Genomic DNA, 19,272 nt, shown 5'->3' on the forward strand with positions numbered 1-19,272 from the left:
CATTTTCTAACAACGAGAAATTCCTAGCAATGGCTGTATTAAGAGACAAAACGAAGAAATAGTAAGTGACCAGAGTTTTACTAACAGGAGAAACTTGGGTATAGAACTAAACCATTATTAAACCAGTATCCGAGCAAATATAAACCGTTATACAAAAAAAAAAAAAAAAAAAACAATACACGAGTGTTATAAGGGAAGGCAGTGAAAATTCAGACTATGAAGATACAGGGCAATCAGATACAGCAGGATTTTCTTATGTTTCTGCTATGTCAGAGAGAGAGAGAGAGAGAGAGAGCGAGAGAGAGCGAGAGCCAGAGAGAGAGAGAGAGCGAGAGCGCGAGAGCGAGAGAGAGAGAGAGAGAGCGCGAGAGCGAGAGAGAGAGAGAGAGAGAGCGCGAGAGCGAGAGAGAGAGAGAGCGCGAGAGCGAGCGAGAGAGAGAGAGAGAGAGAGAGAGAGGAGAGAGAGAGAGAGAGAGAGAGAGAGAGAGAGCGCAGCAATCACGATTATTCAATTGAAATATTTAATACCATAGTATCATATGTGATAATGTTAATGAGAGAGAGAGAGAGAGAGAGAGAGAGAGAGAGAGAGAGAGAGAGAGAGAGAGAGAGAGAGAGAGAGAGGAGAGAATTTGCAATGCAACTGAAAGTGCTGAGAATGCAGTGCTGTAACACACCTGAAAAGTTTTGGGAATACACCTGAAAATATAAAGTAAACAAATAGGAACAAAACCAAAATATTGTGCTTTGGGTTTCACGCAGGTAAACCAACACCCAAGACGCTGGAGAACTTGAATTTGACACTTCTAAGATGTGCGTGAGCGTGCTTGCACCAAGACAAAGACGAGAGAGAGAGAGGCTGAAAGGGGTCGAGCAAAAAATAAGATGGCATTGTTGAAGAGGAAAGTCGAGTGAAAGGGAAGATCGCAGCAGGCATGCTGCAACTTTTGCCACATTGCAAAACAAAGGTGACCCCAATAGGCATTACTGTCATCAACATTATTATTGTAATGTAATCATCGCTACGGTTGCAGAGCCAAAGGTGATAAATAGCTGAGGAGAGAGGGAGTATGAATCACTCACCATCCACGCTGGCATATGTGATGAGGTTTAATAATACGATAAAGACAGTTAACCTTGGCTAGGATTATCATTTAATTGTAATATTATTAATCGTACAAGCATGTGTTACGTTTAATTATGAGAGAGAGAGAGAGAGAGAGAGAGAGAGAGAGAGAGAGAGAGAGAGAGAGAGAGAGAGAGAGAGAGAGAGAGAGAGAGAGAGAGAGAGAGAGGAGAGAGAGAGAGAGAGAGAGAGAGAGAGAGAGAGAGAGACTTCTATGTACGAGATGTCTAATATTTTTTTCAATTCTATTTATTTCTTTTTCTTTATTTATTTATTTATTTATTTATTTATTTATTTATTGAGAGAGAGAGAGAGAGAGAGAGAGAAGAGAGAGAGAGAGAGAGAGAGAGAGAGAGAGAGAGAGAGAGAGAGAGAGAGAGAGATATGCAAGATGTCATTATTTTCTTTAATTCTATTTACAGAGAGAGAGAGAGAGAGAGAGAGAGAGAGAGAGAGAGAGAGAGAGAGAGAGAGAGAGAGAGATTCTTTACCCTACTTATTAATACAGAACATATTTAGGACACCCAAGTAAAGCAGGCCACATTACTGTAAAAAGATATAAGCAAAGAATAAGCGAATGAAGGGCAACGCCCTCTAAAATTCGTAATATACTTTAAAGCAGCTTTTAAAAGAAGGGAACTTAAACATTACGACAAAATAAAAATAGAAAAATCTCTCCGAATCTCCGACAGCCAATTTTGAGAAGAATCATAATCTAACCGGTCAGCTTGTCGATACTTTCTGGTAATAAATCCCTCTTCGTCGAATTACCAAGAATAAGGACGGATAAATCTTGTCTTCTCAGTAAAGCAAGATTCACAGCCTGGGGAAGTTGGAGGCAAACTTGTCAACAGTGCCAGAAATCATGTTGGCACTCTCAACTTCATAGAACGCTTCAACTGGATAAAACGAACTAGTGGAAAGGGGGTGGGACATCAATACATCAAGATTAAAATCTCAATCTCTCTCTCTCTCTCTCTCTCTCTCTCTCTCTCTCTCTCTCTCTCTCTCTCTCTCTCTCTCTCCAGGCGAATATGAAAATTTATCTTAAATGTTGTGGTAAATGAAAACCATGTAAAAAGGGATACTTGAATTTCAAACTGTATATATAGAATCTACACAAGGAGGAATTTTAAGGAAAAAATGCACCAAGAGCTATTTGAAATACGACAAACTTAAGATAAAAACGAACGAAAATATAGAATACAAGAAAATAAAAATAACTAAAGTAAAAAAAAAAAATCCCTAACTGTGGAGATAAAAGTTCAGTATAATTTGTGAATGACAAGCGACAAACAGCACGATTGTTACCAAATCTCTTCTCGAAACAAAGACATTGTCTATAATACCTTAACTTGACAGTAAGTCAGACATGACAAAATTCTCAGAAGGTCAAGGATACCAATTAAAGTCATCGCATTAAAATACTACGTACCTGGAATTACTTTTTTTTTTTTTTATCTTTTTGTAATATTTACTTTTTATGTCAGAATGTCAAGGAAAAATATCGCGGAAGCAATGCAATGGTTGATACTAATGCAGACCAACTTATAAATTTTATACTTGATTTACACTTGGCATAGCAGTGTTAATGAAAATTTAAAACTGAAATCAAAATGTGTAAGGCTGAATGAAGACCATGAAAAAAATAACAGGCACTCAAGAATATAAAGGTTAAAATGCTGAGTATTGTATAACAATAGGCAAGTTAGCAAAAAATTACTCGAGTAGACAAAATAAGTTTGGAAACTGAGATTACGAAGAGAGCCAGTGTAGTGGAAGAGAAATATATGAAGGTGGCAACAGAAACTGAGCCATGTATGATCCTAAGAAAATATTGCTGTGCGCGCGCAAATAAGGGGACATTTATGCTATACCTAGCATAAATGATTTAGCTAAGACAAACATCATCGGTTACAAACATTAGCAAAGATGAAACATTACAGTATAGTTAAGACTAAATTCCAAGAACATTTTGCTTTTAGAAGACTGACTGAGTCTTGGTTTCGAGAAAAGATGAAGGTGAAAATAAAGGAAATTTAAATAGACAAGTTCCCAGTAGTGAGATCGAATGAGAATGACTTCATTTTCCCGTATATTATTATTATTCTATATAAAGAAACGTGACGATTAATACCTAACGCAAGATAGGAGCAGACCAAAGAGATGGCTATGAAAACAAGATGGTCTGAGTTTGTGATTATTGTTATAAAAATGGAGGAGTTTTACCAATTCAAGAGTCAAGTTCAACTCTTACAGGGAGGGGTGTGATGCCCAACTTATAGTCCATTAAGACATTTAAATTATTTCTTATGGAGGAAAAAAAAAAACATTAAGATTACCAGACTAAATTCTGAATGTTTACATCTTCATCTACGATGCAAGGAGCTCTGGGAGGAGTTTTGACTGGATCAAAACATATTTATCAACCAATACCTCCCAGTCTTCATAGTCTATCAAGTCCCTATGTATAAACAATTGTTTACACCTAAATAACAGAAATACACTGCATTCACGAAGGAGGATAAAGACGGTAAACTAGGTTTCTGGAGTACTTTTTTTTTTTATTACCAACGCAGCCATAACATCTCAATACGCAAAATAAAAAGGTTTAAGTATTTTTTTGTATCAAAGTGCGCGCGTCGCCAACAAATTACAATTGGGTCCGTGCTCCAGAAATGAGGTGTCTTTGTCCCGGCAGATATAGGTCACGTCACGACGACCTTAGGTAAAAGATCGATACCCTATCTGTTGCTTGATTGTCACTTAGAACGAAACTGTTTATCAGGCTTTGACGAAGGCTTAGATTTGATTGATTTGGAAACGCCTTACAGGAATTGAACAAGACGACGCTATAGATTATTCTACCAGATTTGTTACGCGACAGGAAAAGTTTCCAAGGTAACAACGAGCTCTTCATAAAAAGGTTGAACCCCACTTGATCGAAATCGCTAATTACACTTTGCTAAATTAATATTACTTACTAGATTTGAAACCCTTCAAATCAGGTGGGCCCCTCTGCAATGACAAGCAAAAATCTGAGTGCCGACATACCTTACAACAGTCACAGAATTACAGTTTATGTGAGCAATAGCCTTGCAAAATATGGATTAAAACACATGACACTTCACATTCCTCAGATTTATATAAAATGTTTACAGGGAGACAGCTTAAGATTTATGACTTCTAATCTAATATCTATTCAAGCGTGATTGTCTCCAAAAAGGAAAATTGGAGAACAATAATCGTAGACTGGATTTTTATATTTTGGCTATACAGCCCAGCGCTGGAGTGCATCTGGAAATGAAGTAAAAAATAAAGCAATTGGACATAAACACATTAAAAAGAAAATACAAAACAAGAGCAGCCAAGGGCCAAAGGAAAGCTGTAAAAAGCCCATAAGTCAATGCCTACAGTGGATCTAAAAGAGGCACAGTGACGGTACTAAGCCCCTACGGTGCCATCACCTGGGAGGTTCACTGATCGTTAAACCCTTTATCAAGGCGTAACCCGCAGTAGTAATTACACGAAGCCTCTGGAGGAGACTGTCTGTGTGTGGTATGCGGGGAATGCAAAACTCGCGCTCAGGTGGAAGTTCCGTTTGATAACTACATCAACGAGAGAGAGAGAGAGAGAGAGAGAGAGAGAGAGAGAGAGAGAGAGAGAGAGAGAGAGAGAGAGAGAGAGAGAGAGAGTCATTATATAGCCTAGCTCGTACAGTGGTAACTTGTTCGCCTAACATAAGCATGGCAGCAAATCGATCCCAGACCGGGACCGCGAGTTTAAGCTGTTTACTGGGGAGGCCATTACTGTGGTTGGACACCACAGTGGTGGTGGGGGGGGGGGGGTTTGGCTCGCCCGGCTGACGTTCTGGTGAGCATCTATTCTGACGAAACTGGAACTGAAACTAGACAACTTCAAAGTTTTGATGCCCGCTGATAATAATTCTGTACTACGAGTTCGTGACTCCAAGGTCACGCTCTCCAATATATGTATAAATTATGCCTGAAATCTTTGACAATGGACTAAGCTCGCAAAGTTGAACCTGACGCTAAATGGTATAGACAAGGGAAGCAGAAGTCGATCAAGCATGCAGGATCTGGCCTCATCGTTTATCCCCAGAGCAACATGCTTCACCTTAAGGGAGGCAATGAAATTCTTCGATTCAGGAGACAAATGACATAATATCAGTACAAGTTACATTAAACAACTTGTACTGATACACCATATATGGCTTTAAATCCAAGTTGGTATTTCCTCTTGGCAGATTCTCTAATGATTCGTTGACACTAGAGGCGCTTTCTAGCTCAATACGTTTCTTATTAAACCGGAAATCCTTGTATCTTTAGAATGACAAGAAATAGTAGGCATTTCCTAAACTATATTTTTTTCTATGTAATAGAATCGGCCAACGGGTGCTACTGTCACTGCATTCTCCGCTGGTGGGATTAGTCTCTTGAATTCTTTGACTATCTTCAGTTCCCCTCTGACACATACAGTTCTCAAAAATTTTACACAATAACTACGATAATTACGATTACGATTATTGGAAGCTACATTAAACATCATATATATGGGCCAATTGATTTTACGATACAAAACTACATCATTTTCTCAATCAATAACGAAAGTTTTCCCCAAAGAAAGACCATTTGAAATCTAAATATTAAAATATTCAGATACAAACGGCAGTTATATTCAAATAAAATTATCACCCTCAACAGACCAGATGGATTAAGGGTTCAAGAGCAACTTTGCTTATTTTACCTAGCCAATGAAGTTGGAGTGAGGTTATGTTTTCGCCCCCGCTTTGTTTGTTTGTGAAGAACTTCCGTGCCACAATTTTACTCATTGAGTAGTGAAACTTTCAGGGATTAGTCGTTATGTTGAGACGTGGAAGTGATTCAGTTTTGAAGGCATCAGGTCAAAGGTCAAGTTCGAGCAAAAGATCGAGAAATAAGCTGTCGTGGTGGAGGTCTGTACTCAAGTGTGTTTTCTAGTTTATGCGTTTACGGCGAAGAAATAGTCAATATTAAAGAAAGTTTCACTTGTCCAAATTGTATATAAAGAACTTTTACACTGTATCGTGAGAACAGATAAGAAACCACATCTCAGGGACACTACTAAGACGTTACATAAGCGCACCAAAGCATGTCAATAAGAAAAGTCTTGCTCTCAAGTGGAAAATAAAAGGCACTTTAATCATGAAGTGCGTGACTTGAAGGAAAATCTCCCAGGCATAAGCGGTACCGTACTGCAACAGAACAAGAGTGGCGGAAACCACAAAAACATTTTGGCCCAATTAGATATTACGACAGGTGACCCAGTAACATCATCAGTCTTAGTTCAGTGCCAGGTTCTCAACATACAACCCTGCAGGAGGAAAACAAGTCTCTTACACCGTTGGAGTGCCAAAAAATCTCTCTCTCTCTCTCTCTCTCTCTCTCTCTCTCTCTCTCTCTCCTCTCTCTCTCTCTCTCTCTCTCTCAGCCAAATGTACTACGTCCTTGGCACCTCTCCACTTCTCCACCCACCCAATACCCCTCTCCCTCCCCCACCTCCCAAGCCAAAATAAAACCACCACCTGACAACTCTTACTCTGTATTAGATGAAGATTTTAAAACATGAACAGGTCATATCTTCACCCATATCGGGGTGGACAGATACTCAACCTGAACCCCTCTACTAGAAATCCTTATACCTCACCACCTATCGCCAAACAACGCCCCCCCCCCCCCCCCAACCAGCCTTTCCTTGGCCTCTGCAACTCGGCGTCATCATCTCCTCATGTGCATATCAATCGATTTGCAAACCCCGTCCCAAAACCACACACATTTCACTTGCAGTAATTAATCCCGCTGATCTCCCGTACATAAAAATGGAGAGAGAGAGAGAGAGAGAGAGAGAGAGAGAGAGAGAGAGAGAGAGAGAGAGAGAGAGAGAGAGAGAGAGAGAGAGAATTACAAGGATTTGGGATGTCAACGACTTTTTTAGTCTTATCATCTGCTTGCTCTTGGAGAGAGAGAGAGAGAGAGAGAGAGAGAGAGAGAGAGAGAGAGAGAGAGAGAGAGAGAGAGAGAGAGAGAGAGTTTTTATACCCAATTAAGATAAAACTCTATTCGAATATGGTTAATGCAGTTAAACTGCAGACCTGCACGGATCCTTCTTCAGTCGTGGGTGGGTCCCAGCTCCAATTTTGATATCGATTTCACAGAATTTTAAGCTGGCTCAAGCCCCTTTATCTCCAAAGGTTCTCCCAATACACCTGCGATCTTAATTAAAGCCTAAAGAAATTAAAAATAAGTTTAAATTTGCAGAGAATGTTTATACGTTTAACAGGTGGACATAAATCTTTGGAGTTTGTATGAAACGTTATTGTTGTTACTGTTCTTAAAATATGTTATTTTAATTGTTCATTACTTCTCTTGTAGTTTCCTTATTTCTTTTCTTCACTGGGTTATTTTTCCCTGTAGAAGCCCTTGGGCTTATAACATCTTGCTCTTTTTCAGCTAGGGTTGTATCTTAGCTAGTAATAGCAATGATAATGATGATGATGATAATAACAACAACAGCGGGATCTTATTAAGCTTTCAACGTATCTTTATGCACAGTTTCCTGATTTACGAGATAGTAGTACAAACTGCTTGGTAAAAAAAAAAAGGGGGGGGGGGATGAATGAAAATGTGTGGAGCCCCAACGCGAAAGCAGCTACAAATCAGCCTCTTAGAAGGAGATGCGTTTTAAGTAAATAAGAAATCAAAGCGAGATTTATAAAGCATGAAGTATGGCATGTCAACCAAGAGAATTGAAAAATAATTTAACGTTTGAATTACTGATTACTTCCAAATTGAATAACAAAATATCATATCTTCTCCCACGAACATGAAATTTATATATTCACAGAGTGAGGAAGTTAATGTACAGGGTTTAAATTTTTAAGGAAATGACAATAGTTTGAGGTAATTTGCATGGTCTCTTGGGTAATTTTTAAAGCTAATGATACTTTTGAGGTCATTTCGGTTTTAATACCTATAAATTTAAGGAAATGTTTGAAATTTTTAGGGACATTTGAAAAACTTAAGGAAATTTGAATTTTTTTAAGGAAATTTGAAAAGTCTTAAGGAAATTTGAAAAAAGTCTTGAGGAAATTTGAATATAAGTCTTAGGGAAATTTGAAAAGTCTTAAGAAATTTGAAAAAAGTCTTAAGGAAATTTGAAAAGTCTTAGGGTAATTTGAAAAGTCTTAAGGAAATTTGAAAAGTCTTAAGGTAATTTGAAAAGTCTTAAGGTAATTTGAAAAGTCTTAAGGTAATTTGAAAAGTCTTAAGGTAATTTGAAAAGTCTTAAGGTAATTTGAAAAGTCTTGAAGAAATTTGAAAATTTTTAAGGTAATCTAAGTTAAAAAGTACAAACTATTAGTAAACAAACAACTCTTTCTTTCTGACACGTCACAGGAATGTTAAAATGTAAGGAGGGGCGTGAGACAAGGGAGGTGGGGGGGGGGTTATGGTAACCTTAAAGATCTCTTGAATGTGACAGTAGCAGGAGCTGAACTTCACCTGCATACAGTTGACGTTGTAACCTTGTATCTGACAACCTGAAGGGCATAGGAAAAAGATTGAAAAAAAATCTAAATAATAAGTTTATTCTAGGCCTTTTTAAATACGTATATTCTAGATTTTTTTTAATAATTACTCATATTCTATAGATTTTTCTCAACAGTACGTATATGGTATAGACTTTTTTCTCAATAATACATACAGTATATTCTATAGACATTCTTTCTAAATAATACGTGTATTCTATAGACACTCTAAATAATACGTGTATTCTATAGACATTCTAATAATACGTGTATTCTATAGACATTCTAAATAATACGTGTATTCTATAGACATTCTAAATAATACGTGTATTCTATACATTCTAAATAATACGTATATTATATTGTTTTTTTATTCACGTATATTTTAATTTTTTCTCTAAATATTACGTGTATTTTGTTTTTCAAATAATACGTATATTCCATACACTAAATAATACGTATATTCCATAGACACTAAATAACACGAACATTTCAAAGACATTTTCTACATAATGCGTATATTCTACTGACTTTTCTTAAATACCTATATTCTATTGACTACTTTTCTAATACGTACTGTATTTTGTAGACCTAAATGTTGTGTATATATTCTAGAGACCTTGCAGGATACAGCCGTCATTACCATTTAGTAAAGATCCGCAAATAATAATAATAATAATAACAATAATAATAATATAATAAGTCCTTTTACAGCTATACTCAACTGTTGCATTGTTTCCTGGTAATGTAATTCATCACGGCCGATTATTAACCACAACGAATCAATTCATGTGTGGAAATAGATTTCACAGTCTGCGTTATCAAGTATAACAAAAGAAAGCTACACTTAGGCATACACTAATTTATTAAGATATAAAATAATTTATTGATTGACCTTTTTAATTTCATGTAAAACTTTCGATAAAAGGGATTAATCAGATTGAACCATTTCTGTAACCTAGGTTTTGGGTTACTTGACAAATGATGAATTTAGTTTCTCGGCCTTCTGTTATAAATATAGGAGACGAAGGATAAATATAGGAGACGAAGGGACTCACGCTAATTCAAGGTCACGAAGGACAGGTCTCAAAACTGGTATGTCCTGTTTCTAAAAACAAGTCACCAGCGACTTTCATGTGTGTGTGTGTGTGTGTGGTGTGTGTGTGTGTGTGTTTGTGTGTGTGTGTGTTGCACTGCGGAAAGCTGATAAAACGCTACACCTGGTTGCGTAGAACTCAATGGTATGTTCAGTATAGGTTTCACTTTCTGACAATTTGCACTTCGAGTAGAGAGAGAGAGAGAGAGAGAGAGAGAGAGAGAGAGAGAGAGAGAGAGAGAGAGAGAGAGAGAGAGAGAGAGATTCCACCAAGGGAAAATTCTAATGTGGGGGTCCTCAGCTCTTCCGGCCAATTTATGCCATCTGCTGCCAGAAATCTCTCTTCCGTTTCAGCAAACTGTGTGCCTCTTTCTCAGAAGCCATGCCGAAAAAGAATGATAAAATCAATCTCGTTTAAATGAAATAAAGGTGATTTATTATCTAATGAAACAGTATACAAAGATATGAAGTTAACGAAATCACTATATATTATGAACCGTGATTAAGAGCAGTGTGAATTCCAGGATGGTTGTTACCAAGACTTTGCACGATGCTACTGTGAATTTGCTGGTCTCAACTGCGTACATTTTGACACCTCAATTGTGATTTGATGTTATGTATGACCTCTACAGTATTGCAAGTCAATTATGACCTCGATATTACTGCAAGTAAATCGTGACATCGACATTATCGTAACGAAAAATAGCTTCGCATATTGTCATTAATATTTTGAATTATGATACATTGCGAGAGAGAGAGAGAGAGAGAGAGAGAGAGAGAGAGAGAGAGGTGGGGGCGTGAGTCAAGGTGAAAACGTGATTGAACCAATGACACAAGTCTTAACTTTTGTAGTGAAGTTAAGAAAATAAAAATATAACTAGTCAGTGTCATTCCACGCATCACACAAAACACGCTCAATTGTGTAATCTGCTAGAAAAAATCATGATGATAACGATGGTGAATGACTAAGACAATTGTTCTTTGTTTATAAGCCTTGTCAAGCCAGTTTAATCATTTACAATACCCGTACACCACACACGCAGCTGTACACGGGTCGTTGTCCTAACGTCACGCAGACGTCATTAAGGTCACAGACGTAAATAGGTTGTCGTCCTAAGGTCACACAGAAGTAAACGGGGTTGCTATCCTAAGGTTACACAGACGTAAACAGGTCCTTGACCTAAGACCACGCAGACGTCCTAAGGTCACGCAGACGTAAACAGGTTGTCCTAAGGTCAAGCAGGCATCCTAAGGTCATACGGGCGGCCTAAGGTCATACAGACCTTAACAGATAGTTGTTCTAAAGTCACGCAGATGTAAACAGGTATTTGACACAAGGTCACGCAAACCTAAACAGTCGTCCTAGGGTCACACAGATGTACACAGATATTCAACGGGCATTCTAAGGTCACACAGACATATACAGGTCATCATAAGGTCACGCAGACAAACAGGTTGTCGATCTAAGGTCTCAGACATAAATAGGTCGTATTCCTAAGGTCACACAGACGTAAACAGGTCATCACCCTATGGTCTTCTGTATGTAAACAGGTCGTCTTCCTAAGGCCATGGAGATATGAACAAGTCGTCTTCCTAAGGCCATGCAGATATAAACAGGTCGTCGATCTAAGGTCTCAGACATAAACAGGTCGCCATTCTAAGGTCACACAGACAACCAGGTTGTCGTAAGGTTATACAGATCTAAACAGGTCACTGTCCTAAGGTTATGCAAACAGGTCATCATCGTAAGGTCAAAGGAAAAAAAACTAAAAACAATAAGAACTTTTACCACAAAGCCTAATATATAAACTGACGGCACACTAAGTTCATCCTCATTAAAAATAATGAGCTTTAAATCATAGTCTTATGTATTGTATTAATGTATATACAGTATAAGACTGCATTCATTATCTTTGGAATTTTTAAAGATTTTATGAAAATAACCAAGTATCTCCAGCACCTATCATCTTTCAAACCAATCCTATAAAAAGAATTTACCAAAGGCAACAAAGCAGAGAGAGAGAGAGAGAGAGAGAGAGAGAGAGAGAAAGAATTTACCAAAGGCAACAAAGCAGAGAGAGAGAGAGAGAGAGAGAGAGAGAGAGAGAGACAGGGGGTAAGTCACAAATACTAGTTCAAAACACGCTTTTTGAGCAAGAAATTACCCTCATGCCAACAAAGAATGCGTAAATACAACAGGGGAGCTTGAAACGTATTATTCCTCTAAGGCATACACAATATATCCTTTAACCCCCTCCCCCCTAACTATTCGTATACTAGGGGCACTATGCAGGCGACGGCCTTGGATCGAAACAAAAACTAGTACGCAAACTGTACAAGGTCTTCGCTAACATACGCAAAACGAGAGAAAAAGACGCTGGCATTACGCAAGCACAACCTTCAATAAATATGCCTCTCGAAACATTTACGTGAGCCTACAAAACGAATGAAGTAATTTTCAGTCTGATTTATGACAGCTTGAACTCATGATTCAGGGTTTTTTCCCGTTTACATAAACCGGAACTCTATTAGGACGAGACGAAGATGACTCAAACACAGTCTGGATTTAGGACTACTAATAATGATGGAAGCGTCTTAAGCATATTTATATATCATTATTAATCGTTGCTAGTCCACTGCAGGATAAAAGTCTCAGGCATGTCCTTCCACACGCATATGTTTATAAGCTTTCTGTCAGTCTATATTCGCAATTATACACACACACACACACACACACACATATATATATATATATATATATAAAATGTGTGTGTGAGTGTGTGTACGTAAGAAACCCTCGAGTTTGTACTTGGGTCAACCATATTCAAAGTAAAAAGGAAACGCCCAAGAACATTTGCATATGCATGATACCTCGGCTAGGGGTGCAATGAAATGCATACAAAATTAACGGGAAAAGGGTCTTCGTAAATCCAATATAAAAGTTACAAAAATACGCATAAAAATTTGTGTGCCATTATTAATCTTACGCATATCACCATCATCGCGTGAACTGGGATGCACAGTAAATTGTTTATGGACGCTCGGTACAGTTTTAAATGTCAGATACCAAAAGGTGGTTTAACTCATAAGACGAATAACATGACTCCGTCTGTAAGTTATAGAAACTAGATGATTCACCTCCATTTTATGACTGCTTATCTAGTCCCAATCAGCATGAAAACCTTCAAGGAACTGCAAGACCCACAGGATTTGGTCGACTTGTATATTCTTGAAACAGCAATATTTTAGGATACGTACTGTGTTGGCCATTTCAATGGGTATATCCACACCATCTTAACGCTAGGAAAACCTTTTCTTGGATCTTAAAGATATAATATTGCTGACATTCGAACCTTAGATGAAACATACAATTCCACATTCCTTTATGGTTCGTTATACAGGAACTAATTCTTACAAGTATCAAATGTGACACTTGAAAAATTTACCAAAAACTAAAAACGACAACTTTATTATATTGAATAAAATATTCTAAACAAGTATTCTCGTACTGATATTTTACGAATTTAGAAAATTATGAAATAACTAATTACATGTAGTGCTATAAATCTGAGAGAGAGAGAGAGAGTCTGAGAGAGAGAGAGAGAGAGAGAGAGAGAGAGAGAGAGATTAATAACTGTTTACTTAATCCGTCACGTTCGAGATATTGTCAATTCATTTTACTCGACATTTCTGGTCTTCTGTCAACTAGAACTCCATACTGATTACCTTTACATAACCCATGACTTGTCCGCTTGTTCTACTCTGAGGTAAAAAAAAAAAACTAGCTATTAAGCCTTCCAAAAGAGAGAGAGAGAGAGAGAGAGAGAGAGAGAGAGAGAGAGAGAGAAGGGGGGGGGGGTGTTTACGTGCAAATCAAAAGAACCTTAAAATCAATGACATGACTAAACGCGAAGCTAACGAGTTTCTTCCTTTTTTTTATTTATACAATTATTTAAAATACGTATAAATTTTAAATATAAATAGAAACTGAACTTAACCTATCTAGTCATGATTAAAGAATTGTTGATAGCACTTTACAGACAAATTATGATTCACTAGAGACTTGTATGCAACAAGGGGACACATCTAGACCATGGCATTTTCAAGACCAAAAAATTAAGAAATTCAATAAATAACAAAATGAATCTCTCTCTCTCTCTCTCTCTCTCTCTCTCTCTCTCTCAAAACTATGCTAGTAGGTATGAAGCACCTCTCTTGAAATTATGCTAGCATAAAAAGCAACCCTCTCTCTCTCTCTCTCTAAATTATGCTAGTAGATATGAAGCACCTCTTGAAATTATGCTAGCATGATAATAAGCAACCCCTCTCTCTCTCTCTCTCTCTAAATTATGCTAGTAGATATGAAGCACCTCTCTTGAAATTATGCTAGCAAGATAAGAAGCATCTCTTCTCTCTCTCTCTCTCTCTCTCTCTCTCTCTCTCTCTCTCTCTCTCTCTCTCTCAGGTGAGCAGAACACAGAATACAGACCCTTCCAAAACCCACCCACCAAGTGCCCCGCCTTGTGGCCAAAGGTGACAACCGCAGCCAGCTATCGCAGGCAATCCCTCAGGGTGCCAAATGCATTTCGGATGAATTGTGGCATTTCGCACTGACATTAATAGACACCTGCTTAATCAGGAAATCGCCACCAAGCATGGCTGACCCCGGGTGGACCTCCTTGCCGGAAACAGCAGTTCGTCATCTCTAATTCAATGCATTTCCCCCAATTTCCTGAAGCTATTTACACAATAGAGTAAATGTCAAGTTGCTCTTTGTATGAGCGTGTTAACGGAAGTGCCTAACGTGCCATTTAACACTTACCAGCATCTTTCGGACACGAGAGTGGATAAGACACGATCATACATACCTGGAACGAAATGAAACAGTATATTAGTAGAGGAAAAATTAACACCAATGGCAAAATAATTTAAATTTATAACATTTTAATCGTTGCAAATTTAATCTTCGTCCATATGGGATCCAAGCGATTAATAATAATTTACACGGGAAAAAAATATTTCTATATATTACTAAATTATATATATATATATATATATATATTATGAGAGAGAGAGAGAGAGAGAGAGAGAGAGAGAGAGATATTAAACCATTACTCTACAAGTCAAATCAACTACTATTTATGCTTGATTAATAACAATAGAATGCATTACCTAAACGTCATGTACAAAAAAAAGTCAAGCAATTGAAACTCCAAGGCCATGAGAGCTTATCAACCCCCCCCCCCCCCCCACACACACACACTAGTCCCAGCCATAACAATGCTGTTGAATATCCTTGAAGAATACCAGGGTCAATAAACCAACGTGTCTAGTCTTTTCAATGTCACTAATTCCTTATAATTAATACTTTTATATCTCACTAAACCACATCAAACTAAGGAGAAAGTTGTTTAAATACGATGGTTTTCAGTCATTGATACCCAGACTTTCGTTTCATACTTTGAAAAATTATAATCATTATTTTCAAGTAGCACACTCTTGCATTACTACATAACAATGAGCAACAACACTCTTAAACGCATACCCACTCAGGGTCTTATCAGATGATTTTATCTTTATCTTCTTAAGGCTTTGAACAATTACATAAAATATACATACCCATATATATATATATATATATATATATATATATATATATATATATACACATACTGTACACATACTGTACACATACTGTACACATACATACATATATATATTATACATATAGGTGTGTAAAAAATATACATATTTATTCACAAAATTACTTAAGTCCAAGTTTTAGCCTTTGTTGTGCTGTGGTTTGATCACCAACACACAGCTTCCTATATCCAAATCCTAAAGTAAGGTCTATCAAACCTCGTTTGTATGACATTAAATTACTTATTAAAAAAAAAAAAACCTCCCTTCGCTTGCTTTGCCTACTACACACAAAGCCCAGAAACAAACAATACACAATTGCCAATGCATTATCAGATCCACAGTGCACACACCACACTACGAACCTTGACAAGTAATTTTTCCAGGCGATTAAATACCTTCTGGTCATGACTTGGCAACACTTATGCATGACATATAAACGTTAAACTGCATGCAAACTTTATACGAAATATGAATTCATGCATTACTAAACGTAACCCCCAACAAGGAGCGTGTGTGCAGAGTGACAGACAATACTGATTAAAATTATTCTATACAAATGATTAAGCTAACATGTGACGTATTCGGTGCATGCTTCTCTTTCACAAAATGAATGATTTTTTTTTTTTTGAAAATACAGAAAAATAGCTCCCATAACTCTTATCCCAAAAAAGATTTTTTTCTTTAACCATTCATCTCAAACCCCCCCCCCCCCCCAACACACACACAAAGGGAAATTCAATCTCCCACTAGGAAGGGGCCTGGCAGTTGAATATGTTAAAAAAAAAAAAAACTTATAACATTGGGAGTACGTGTGCATTCGAAGAAGGCAGCAGTCTTGTCAGCATATAATTCAAAGCTTGCTGCTTGCGTCGTGCTTTTTCTTTGCCTCAATGGATGTGTGTGTCTGTCTGTCACGTCCGACCAAGATCAAGCAAGCAAGCACAGCGTGGAGACTATACATACACATCACCTTCAGGCGTTCTCTTTTCCAGAAAAACAATAAGATGACCTTGGCGAGTATAATCCAAGCAGCCTCTCACTTCACACAAAGCAGTCATAAGTAAACACACGGCAATTGCAATTACTAATTGGTACAAATAAATATTTACAACATACATGAGGTATATTAAACATGTTCAAGTGTATAATTAAAACTTTTTTTTAATCTAATATAACAAATATTTCCTTCATTCACAAAATGTTAAGTCAATTCGTCTGCTAAAGCAAAGGCTAGGATTCGTCAAATTTATAAACTTATCACTGACAACACTACTTTCTCATATGAGTCGAATTCACCCAAGACATAACACTCATATTACACATACAAGTAACTTCAGCTGTAACCAAGTTGTGGACTGGTCTTCCTAATCAGGTAGTTGAATCAGTAGAACTTCAAAATTTCAAACTTGCAGCAAAAGTTTTTATGTTGAACAGGCTGGCAGTCTTTTTTTAGTCTATATATGAATTACCTGTTTTAATGTTGGTAATCGTGTTTTTTCAATTTTTCACTACTTCTTATATCGTTTATTTATTTCCTTGTTTCCTTTCCTCAATGAGATATTTTTCCCTGTTAGAGCCCCTAGGCTTATAGTTATCTTGCTTTTCCAACTAAGGTTGTAGCTAGACTAGTAGTTAGTGGTAGTAGTAATAAGTTAATTCGTCATAGATTACACTTGAAACAGCACTTCAAATTACACTAAGCAATCTGGCACTCAGTAACAAAATATTTATAATTACGAATTTCATAAAAAAAATAATGGCAATGAACATCAGACTACTTTCGCAGTGGTCACCTTGTTCGGTAGAAACAATTGCCACAATGGACCTTGATTCTTCAGCACCAACTGTCACAAACGTGACAAGAGAGAGAGAGAGAGAGAGAGAGAGAGAGAGAGAGAGAGAAAATTTACTTGTAGTTAACCTCTAGTTTGAATGCATATGCGATGTTTGCCAATATGTTTGAAAGTAATAAGGTTAGAATTTACTAGGGGAATTTGTTCTAGTCGAGACTATATCTAGGCAGCTCATGAGCCCATAAATTCTCTTTTCTAAGTTTCGTAACATGCCGTAAGTACATCATTTCCGAGACAATCAAATGTTTTTATGTTGAACAGGCTGACATGTCCTTTTATAGTTTACATATGACATGCCCGTTTTAATGTTGTTAATATTTTCAAAATATTTCATTATTGTGCATTACGTGTTATATCGTTTATTTATTTACTTTCCTCACTGGGTTACTTTTCCTTGTTGCAGCCCTTGGGTTTATAGCATCTTACTTTTCCAACTAAGGTTGTAGCTTGGCTAATAATAATGATGATAATAAATCAACAAGACGTCACAAGGGTTAATTTAAGTCTTGACTCGCACGTATCTGTGATATAATCACTTCCAATATTTTCAGCAACGGTGTCTGATTACAGCGGTTCCATGAGAATGTCAATATGAATACACCATGTTATGTCGTCAGATTTTTATCTTGAAAGCATTTTCGTCCTGATTAAGATATAATTCTTCTCTTTTTATACAATTTGCATTTATCACAGATTTTCAAACCACAGTCTTTTAACTTGAATATCCCATTAATGAGTTAAATAAAAGCAAACTTCTAAGTTAAATAAAAGCAAACTTCTCGTTGAAAAAAGGGGGATCTTGTTAAAAATTATTTCTAATTCGTTCCCATTAAATAACATTAGATAAGAGACATCTACTCCAAGAAATGGTTCCATAAAAATCTCCAATTTCCAAGCGTGTTTGACATGGCTATAACGTGAAAATGAGCATACAGTTAAGAAATAGAAACAGCTATTAATACCACACGCACTATACAAAAGGACCAAGGAACACTGCTTGGGGGGACATCTGATATGAATCAGATGGTTCGGATGACGCTCCACTACCTGGTTTGTTTCGTTTGAAGGGAATTGTGATTTGCTTTTTGAATTCGCTCGCACAAGACTTGTAATGGCCGATGCGGTAACGTCCCTGACTGGTGAACACCAGACTGGGGTTCGAGTCCTGCTCAAACTCGTCAGTTTCTTAGGTCGCTGCAACCTCACCATCTTTGTGAGCTAAGGATTAGGGGTTTGGGAGAGCCTATAGGTCTATCTCCTGAGTCATCAGCAGCCATTGCCTGGCCCTTCTTCGTCCTAGCTTGAGTGGAGAAAGGCTTTGGAGCTGATCATGAGATTTCCCTCTACAGAAAATTTAATTTGCTAAACATCTTAATAGCATGCGAGAGAGAGAGAGAGAGAGAGAGAGAGAGAGAGAAGAGAGATTCACATATTACTAGCTAAGCTACAACCCTAGTTGCAAAAGAAGGTTGCTATAAGACCAAGTGCTCCAGAGAAAAATAGCTCGCCGAGGAAAGGAAATAAGGAAAGAAACTGAGAAGTAATGAACAATTAAAATAGCATGCTTTCGACATAATGAGAGAGAGAGAGAGAGAGAGAGAGAGAGAGAGAGAAAGAGAGAGAGGAAAAGCGAATAAGAGAACGGGGGAGTTTGTGAAATAATTATATGTAGCGAGTACCATGGTTTAAATAATTGAAGGTTTGCTGTTAACAATTCTTGGTTAGATGCAAATGGTTAGGACGGTAACACATGTCTTGGGGCGATTGTTTCCTTTTACATTGACTCTGTTCTGATGTTCTGAATGTTTGCATTTATTCATTTATCAAATCGTATGTCCTCCTTTCCATAGACTATTTTAAACTTTTGAGTGACTGTTCCCTCCTCCTCTATTGACACTTAATTACTAGAGGGGTACTCAATAGAGAAAATGCCTGCGCCACGTCAAGCAGTCTTGTTTTGCACTTACTT

General features: G+C 37.3%; 1 protein-coding gene across 4 annotated transcripts in view; it reads right to left on the reverse strand.

Annotated features, from left to right (window-relative positions):
• The window catches only part of dco (discs overgrown), a 105,011-nt gene that overhangs the window by 65,067 nt on the left and 20,672 nt on the right, over positions 1–19,272 (reverse strand). Inside the window, exon 1 of one of the 4 annotated variants that reach the window (XM_068354797.1) lies at positions 14,630–14,671. The exons of the other annotated variants lie outside the window; for them this stretch is intronic. Coding sequence (XP_068210898.1) covers positions 14,630–14,669 — 40 coding nt within the window. The 5' untranslated portion in view covers positions 14,670–14,671. Of the gene's footprint in view, positions 1–14,629; positions 14,672–19,272 lie in introns of those variants that run through there. 4 annotated transcript variants of the gene reach the window in all.

Source organism: Palaemon carinicauda, chromosome 31 (assembly GCF_036898095.1).
Source record: "Palaemon carinicauda isolate YSFRI2023 chromosome 31, ASM3689809v2, whole genome shotgun sequence".
NCBI classification, from domain to species: domain Eukaryota; kingdom Metazoa; phylum Arthropoda; class Malacostraca; order Decapoda; family Palaemonidae; genus Palaemon; species Palaemon carinicauda.